General features: G+C 45.1%; 1 protein-coding gene across 3 annotated transcripts in view; it reads left to right on the top strand.

Annotated features, from left to right (window-relative positions):
- The first annotated feature begins 8,252 nt into the window (after positions 1-8,252).
- Positions 8,253-8,609, top strand: part of AOAH (acyloxyacyl hydrolase) — a 77,974-nt gene continuing 77,617 nt past the window's right edge. The window contains exon 1 of one of the 3 annotated variants that reach the window (XM_040545676.1): positions 8,253-8,370. Coding sequence is in view for 2 of the 3 variants with exons in the window: in XM_040545674.1 (XP_040401608.1) it covers positions 8,460-8,464 (5 nt within the window). In the remaining variant the exon portion in view is untranslated. Of the gene's footprint in view, positions 8,465-8,609 lie in introns of all 3 variants that reach the window. The other 2 variants (XM_040545674.1, XM_040545675.1) reach the window with 2 other exon arrangements.

Raw genomic sequence — 8,609 nt, 5'->3', positions numbered from 1 at the left:
TGAATGTAGGATTAAAGCAAAGAAATGATGTAGACACATGAATTATGAATTTTTCATCAAGAATTATTGCCTAAAATAGTGTGATGCACCAAATAGATCTAGGGCAAGTGTTCTGTAGTTTTGAAGGGCTGGAAATAACACCAGCTTCAGAGAAAAGAAAAATACTTTATTTCTGTATTTTAAAAAAATTGGGCAAAATTCCCATTTGACATCCAATAGTCCCTAATCTCTGTCTGCAACTTTTGCCACAGCGATGCTTCTAGGTTTTGGCTGCTCATCTTGAAAGGCTTCACTGGGATGTAATTTTCAGAAGGTCAGTGCTGAGCATGTGCCAAAACCCAGCTGTCAGGAGGGGATTAGAGAACCAAACACTGAGATGTCCAAACCGAGCTGGTCATTTTGGGACAGGAACATGACCCTAGCTTTCCTACCTCTTTTCACTTCCTCACCACTAAGTGCCCAGGAACTTGCAACACGGGTTCATTAAAATTTCTTAAACAGCTTTCACTGTGGTTTCCACATCAGACCTTTGGGGCAAGAAGCACTCTTTCCAGAGGATTCCCAAGGCAGGATTTTGGCTCTGCCTCCCCTGCAAACCTCACTGGGATGGCAGCTCCCTCGAGGTACCTGGTTCTGCATGAGGGTGGGGAAGAAGAAATGCTCCTCCCTCTGCTCAACAGAAGGTGAAAAGGGGGAAGGCTTGGGTAGAAATAAAACCCAGGTGAGATCTAGATACTGAGATCACTGGATAGCTGCACTAATATCTTTGTTTATTGTGGCTACCAACCCTCTTGGTGACCCCGTGCTGATGGCACACGTGTGTGCCATGCTACTCTTCTGCCCCAGACCAAAAGAAACTTTGGTCTACTGCCTGCACAGCTCCTCAAACAAAATGAAATTCCCTGTCACTCTCACACATTATCTTTTATCTGGGCTTGCACAAACACTGCTGCTGCTGTATCACTCGAAGGCAGGCTTATTGAGTCTCACTGCTGGACATCTTCAGCATCACGGCTGCCCAGAGAGCAGCACGCCCATGTACCACGCACAGGGATGGAATAGGTTTGAGTGTACACAGCTTGATGATTGTTATGATTTCTGCTTCCTGCTAAATGCTGCCTCACGTTTCTTGGGGTCCGACTGCTAGAAGTGGCTGCTGCTTTGTGCTCAGGTGATCTCCAGAACTCCTGATGTGGCTTCTTCCTTGGCATTATGTGATGGGAAATTGGTGAGGAGTGGCAGACTTGCTGCGGGGGTGTCTGTCTGCTACCTCTCTGTACGGCTGAAAGAGCCACTTTGTGGAGTCTCAGAAGCACAGGAGAGGCTCGCTTCTCCTCCAGGTGGTGAAGCTCTCTGCATGAAGGTCACTCAGTCCCCGTTTTGTTGGTCTTCTGGGCATAGTGTCAGACCAAAATGTTTACTTGGATATGTGTGTTGTGAGAAATGACTCCCATGAGGGGAAGGAGGTTTGTTAGAGGTTATTTAACACCCTTGAGGCTTGTTAATTTATGTCCATTACTTTAAATATACATGAGCGCTGAGTCTACATGATGAATGGTGGCAAACAAATAGCCAGGAGACAAAATCCACAAATACTCCAAAAACTACTCATTTATTTTCTAAGCCAGAAAGAGGGAGATACTACTTCCATGCTGTGCTTCAGTAACACCCCTGATTCTTCCTCTCTCTCTTTATTATCTGGCTGTGTGACATTCACCTTATGTCATTTAGGCAAACAAAAGAGAGTTTAGGATCAGACCTGGATAATCCTTCTCACCTGCTGCAGTGTTCAGCATCTTGATGTAAAATTAAAAGAAAAAAGATGATCAGGAAAGCCCAACCAACATGTTATTGTGGCTGTGCACGTCTTTGCAGGAAAAAAGAGTTGGGCCCAGCATCAGCAGGCTTGGAGCACTTCATTGTGTTAGAGCAATTGATTTGCAAGGCAGAAGATTGTCTGCTCTTCTTGTCTGAACAATTTAGTCGGCTAGACTTTGCTAATGCATATGGTTATACCCCTCATATTTAATAAACATTGCACTGGGCATATATCAGGTTTCTAACAGGATTCAGTAACTCACTGCTGGGTATTATAGCTCTTTTTTATGCATCCAGAGTGAGAGCAGAAAGACATCAGAAGGGTATTTCAACACAGTGCATATTTCTCTGAAATGCTATTTATGTTTCATTGAACCAGCTAGTTAAATCAGCTGAAAAGGACTGCGGAAGGCCAGTAATGAGAAAGAGAGTCAGCCAAGCAGTCAGCTGTCCCACCACACACAAAGGACTGTGTCCTGGTGGAGGATTTAATGACTCCCATGTGTGCCGAGGGACCGGAGAACAGGTGGAGATATCCTGCACTCAGGGGACATCTTGAGAGGAAAACAAATGTCATGCTTTCTCCCTCACTCATGTGGTTTTATAATCCTTGTGCCCCTGGTTTTGATTCTTGCGGGGCTGTTCCTAGTTGTGAAGGCAGGAGTCGTGCCTGTGGTATCCAGCTCCCAGTCCCTTCTGGGGGGAATTAACTCATCAGATTTGCATCAAGGCCAGCCACATGCCTGACCAGGCCTGACCGAAGGAGCCTGAACAAGTACTGTGGTGTTTAGCTGTTTTTCCCTAATGTCCCAAATTCTGGAATGGGCCAGAAAAATGACAGTACAGCGATGTTCATACTGATTCCAAAGCAAAAAAGAGACAAATCTGGGGGACGTCCAGACAGGGTAAAGCAGCAGAAAGATGGAAGAAAGCTTCTCCTAACACAGAGCTACTTTGGAGAGGCATATTTCTGCTTTATGGTGAGGTGGCCACAAAAGGTGGTAATTAAGACCAGCTGTCCATGTCATCTTCTCATATATATGCAAGGCTCAACCACTGATGTCAGGGTAGTACGTCAGCATAAAATCTGCTACAAAGGAAAAGGCAGACTGTTGCAAATAAGTCCTTTAGGAATTTTCAGTGATAAATCCAAAAGATCAAGAGCTAAGGGCTGACCTGGTGCCTGAGTTTGGTTTGTCTAACACCAAAGAGTGTCAGTGAGGAGGGTGCAAGCTTCACTGGCCATAACCTTACCCCTAGCTCATCTGAGCTGGTGAGCCTGCAGTCCTCCAAGTGCATTGAGTACTTTCATGCAGCCTGACGTCCCTACAAAGAAAGAAAACTCTGTCTGTGGCTGGCTGACCAGTCACTTGCTTAATTAATACTTGAAGAATCAGCTTGTGCTGCCTTGGCGTATTTATCTATGGATGATGGATGCTGTCCCTGCAGGATCGTTTTGCTGATGGAAACTGTCCAGCTCACCTGCAGGTCTTTTAATGTTGAAGCAAATCAGCAAAATGCCTCTTTGAAAAGACAAAAACATCCCTCAAACCCAGCCTTCCTCCTATTATTGAACTGCAAAGTGCCATCAATGGTACTTTTGTTGCACAGGTCCCATTTCTGAGCAAAGAAGTCCCAGTGCAAGCCTCAAATAATACATTCAGATAATCTTGTGAAATGTGGTGTGCCATTTGCTGTGTACCCTAACCCAAACACTGGGAATAATTACCTTTTATTTTTGGCACACGCTCTATGTTGAGATGCAGAGACTATGGAGCTGCATGTCTTTGGTTTGTGTGATCCGAGGAAAGATCAAACAGAGCAAATGTCATCCAACATTTGTTTTTCTTCTCTTTTGATGTTGTGCTCTTCCACTGTAAACACCTCTAACCTGGCAGCACCTGGGGCGAGCTTTCCCCCACCAACATGCCCTCAATCGGCGCTAACCCTTGTGTCTAATGGGTGGTTACATTTCTGACAAAACCCAACGCAACAGCGATAGCTCTGCAGCAATCGGTGCGGGAAGCTGGATTCTGGCTTGCCGAGTGAGCTACAAGCTATTTATGGCCAAGCAATAATGGGAGAAAAACGCCATCATGCTGAGTTGGTAATGCTTGGCTCTTACTTCTTCTGGATTTAAATGAGTACCCAAACTGCAGGGCACTGCAGAGTCCGACCCAGGCTGAATGACTTGTATTTACATCTGGCTCTTAGTTACTCGATTACCTAAGTGCTCCAACTAAGCCCTTCTAATTAATCCTTTCTCGGTAGCAGTGCCATACCTGCTTGCTCCCTACTTAACAGATTTGTTTCTTTTGTCTAGGTGATGGCAAGAATTAGGTCTTATTTAGACGTGAACAGGCTCAAAATTGTGCCCACGCAACTTGAAAGGAAAAAAATCTACATCGGTAAGATTACTTGTGAATTTATAGTGACATTTGTACATAGTGAGAACACAACAGGCAAGTTTGGGTTTTTTTTGGACTAAGGCTAATCAAGCAAGAAAATTCAACACCAGTAATGAAGCTGTATTTTTCACGGTTCCGTCTAAAAGTCCTAAGAGTCTTGTTGAGTCTTGTTTCCACGTTTTGCTATATCCAAAGCTGAAGTAAGCAGTCAGTGATTTACATTTCCAAATGCATAGATATCAGCAGCTCTTGCAAGCTGGGACAGTTAATTTCATTAAAGGTTGCAGAATAAAGGATAATCATCTCAGCTACAGCTTGGCAATAGCTTGGAACAAATTTTCAGATAGGAGTGTAGGAAAATATTGCTTTAAATGCTTTCCCTGCAGCTTTGAATGACAATGAGATTGAGAGAAACTCTGAAATAGATGCATAACTTGAACTGCAAGCAGCAACTGATAAGGAAACTGGGGCAGAGGGAATGACTCAGTTGGATGTGGTGCAGAAGCAAATCCATATGGGGCTTTGGAAATGTTCATCCATGCCAGTGATAATGCACCAACCATGGAGCTGATTATGACAGCCACAGAAATCCTGAGAGTAGCAATGAAAAATAACCAATGCAAAGAACCAGAGGGAACCTCAGCGTAAAAGGGCACAAAGGACGGCGTTTGGAAAATAAAAGGAAGAGAAGGGACTGAGAGGATCTTTGATCTAAAGGCTTCTTCCTGCAGGTTTTATCTCTTCAGCCAGAAAAATACAAGGCATATGTCTATTCCCTTAAGAACTGAACAACATGTCAAATAGGAGAAAGAGACAGAGAGAGAGACAGAGAGAAGACCTCCCAAAATAACAGTTAGTCATCATAAAAATGCTTGCATGAGTATGACAGAGGAAAAAACAAACAAACAAAAAACCCACATATATCTTAAAAATAAATATGTAACAAAATCTAACCAAACAGTATTAAAAAAGTGCAGTAATGTGTGCAGTGACTTGGACATAATAGGGTAGATAAATATACAGTGCCAGCTGATCTCCTTTCATAAGATGACTATTCCATATTTCAAGGGAGCGTATCCCTTTTCCAACTGATCAGTCCCTGCTTCTGACAGATGACATACATACTGATGCTTATTTGTCCTGTTTCGTGGCCTCAAGTGAGTATTTTCCATTCCCTTTTCTTTTTGTGGGCTTTTTTTCAGTGTGTCTGCCATGCACATAAACAGGTCTTCAGGGACCCATTACAGAAAGCAACACTGAGAATAACTCCCTCCTGCATCTCATTTCGCACTTTTAGTGGCAATCACATGAAGCATCCCCTTTGGGGAGAGGGTGACTTCAGGAGCTCTGGCAGTGGTGTTTAAGCCCTTATTCAGAAGATCAGAACCCATAAATCTGTTTCATTGCATCTCTATCAGGGGCAGCAACAGGGGAGGCTGAAACCTTACCCACCCCCTAGCTCATATTGAAGTACAAGCAATGAAAGAGTGTTATGGGTCCTTCAGACCCCAGAAACCACACTCCTGTTCTTGGAACCCGCCATGGAGATTGTATTTCTTCACTAGATGTGCACACGCACTGCCGCTGTGTCCTCTGCACTCACGGAAATTTAGGTTGGATTCTGCTCTGCTTCATCTGCTTTGCCTCGGGTTTTTTGGCAGCCTGGCATGTATGTACATTTCTCCCAGCTCTGTCTAAATTCAGAGAGGCTTGGGGGTGCAAACGGAGAGCTTGAGTCAGGAGATACCAAGTGGTGCATGTAATTGTCCATTAGTCCTTGTGACCTTCTCTGGGGCCTGTCATCTGGTGGCAGCCAAAGCCCTCTCTAAGGGGGTGTCCCCCATGCACCACACTTACTGCTGGCCTACATGCGGGAGTGAGGCAACTGGTGCTAGCTCTGTGAACTTCCTTGTGCTCTACAAATCCCCAAGAAGCATAACCTGGAAGGATATAATCATCTCCCGTGTCAAGCAGGGTGACCCCTGTGTCTGCAGAAGGTCAGCACACCCAGTATTGGAGGCGGGCAGCACCTCCTGAGCCAGGTTTGTCCCATCTCACTTTTTCCTGGCTTAGATGTTATGCACAAATGTAATGGAAGTGTTTATGATCAAATCCCTTCCTTTGGGACAGATCTGATGTGTTTTATTTTACCTCCCATTAACGTCATTTACGTATGATGCTAAGAGACAACATCACATGTTCCTGTGCCAAAGCCAACCTGGCAAAAGGCAGGACTTCCTATCTGATTTAAGTGGGAGAAAGAAAGATTTAACATCGGGAGGGGGTAAATTCCCAGCTGGCCTCTAATTCTACACATGCATATCCCCTGTTTGTCTGACCAAATTGCATATTTCTAAAGCTTCAAATTTTTCTTTAATTGGTGTAAGAGCTTCACAAATGCATGAGGTCTATTGAAAAACAGCACTGCATTACACACAATTCTGGGTTATCTCACCACTCTTTTGAACCTCAAATGCAAGAAAATAACCCTGCTGATGAGGTGATAGAGCAGTATGCTCTGCAGGTTTACACACCGGGGAGAAGGTTGGGAGCTGCCTATATACATTCTAAGTGCTGTTGTTTAGATTTGTGTTTCACTACAGTGATAAAGTGGAAACCATTCCAAAGACCTCAGTGCTAGCAAGATTTTTTTCCTTGTCTATTATTAGCACTCTGCTTTAGCAGCAAGCACTCATGAGCCAATACGCACAATTTTAAAGGACTTCAAAGTGTCATCGGGAACCAAGTGATATGTATGTTAAAAAGGGTTTAATGGAGCTGCAGTCACTGTAGCACAGTGGCTTTTTATAGCAAGTTTTTACAGCATTAAGAAAAACATTCTGCAGATTTCAGTAGGGCTGGCATATGGATAAGGTACCTTGCACTATGATTTTTGTTTATCTGCTATTAAAAAAGAAAAAAAGGCAGAAAAGGGGAGCTGCTCTGAACATTGCTAGCTATATGAAGAATGATAAGCAGGAACAGGCCTGCAAAGCTCAGCAAGAGCTATTAGCTCTATTTTGAGTGTTGTTTTTTTTTTTTTTCCTAAAAAAAGGAAAAACATACATTTGCAAGCCAATGGCTTGGTTTAGAGAATGAATATATACAGTGATATATATTCATATTGAAATTGTTAATTTTTTTTTTTTTCCAGAGCCACTGGATTACAAAACCATGGACCACAAGGCAAATTGTTCCCCAGAGCTGAGGCAGACTTTCAGTGACCATCTCTGAAAGCACCTTAGGTTGGGCTCCCGCTGAAGAGAAACCTTAAGAAGCCATTCACAAAAACCACGTTAAATACTAGAGATGACATGATTGCTGTGGGGTCATATTGATCTGCAGGAGTGGCTGAGGATTTGGCAGGGAATCATTGATTTTAAAGATGAGAAACTGCTGATTTATATTATCTGTGTTTCCCTTTACAGCACCGTTTACGAGTCTGCTTTAATTATGCCTGGGAAGTCTGTAGAGATGCCAAATGAGACAGGCTCCTCATCACACTTCAGCGTCCTGCAGCGAAAGCCTGCTCACATCTGGGAGAGCCGACCATGAGCCTTCAGGCCAGGGAATGGCTGGCTGCAGCCTCGTCTGGGAAAACAACACAGGCAGGAAAACCCTTTAGCTGTTGTGCCTGCCCGAGCAGGGAAAGATCAGCATTTCCAAACCTCGTAGGCAGCTGGGGGATGCGCACAAGGCTGGTGGGAGCAGGGCTGCCCCAGCCTGCTCCCAGAGGTGCAGCTCACTTCGCTCCCACTGTTGCCATCGTGCCAGCAGCTGCCAGCCCGTCCTCCTGACTCAGTCTCTGCCACCGGCAGCCTCTTTCTGTTATTTTTTTAATTTTATTTTTATCCCATCCTCCCATATGGAAACCCTGCTCTAAAGAAGCAGGAGAGTATTTATTTATTTATTTATCTGAGCGTAGGAGGGCAGAGGAGTGCTGGGGTGGGGGGAAGGGTTTTGTGGGTTATTTTCTTTTTGCAACACTAGTTGCTCAGGGGAGTGTCTTGCGTTATTAATGCTGAGTGGCTCCGGCAGCTACTGTGGTTTTAAGGTCGTTAGTCACCCACTGCTGGCGCAGGAGAAGTGAGAACGCCGAGCCAGAGCTGCTCAGGCAACCCTCTTTGTCCCGCCAGGCCGGAAGGTTGGGAAGAGCTGCAAGTGGGGCCGCGGGGCCATGGGGGGTGCGGAGAGCAGCCGGGGCCGCAGGGACATAGCCCCCTCACCACAGCCATGGGGTGAGCGTGGGGTGCTCCCTGCATCCCATAGGGGCAGGCCAGGGAGCAGCCCTGCATCATATTTTACACCCCACGGGAGCTGCCAGTGTGACAGGAATGCAGGATGCTCCCCGCACATTAAGGGAATGCAGGCGCACGTGCGCTC

The sequence above is a fragment of the Cygnus olor genome, chromosome 2 (genome assembly GCF_009769625.2).
Source record: "Cygnus olor isolate bCygOlo1 chromosome 2, bCygOlo1.pri.v2, whole genome shotgun sequence".
Lineage (NCBI taxonomy): Eukaryota > Metazoa > Chordata > Aves > Anseriformes > Anatidae > Cygnus > Cygnus olor.
Note: the sequence above shows the minus strand (reverse complement) of the source record. Positions and strands in the feature narration are given on the sequence as shown.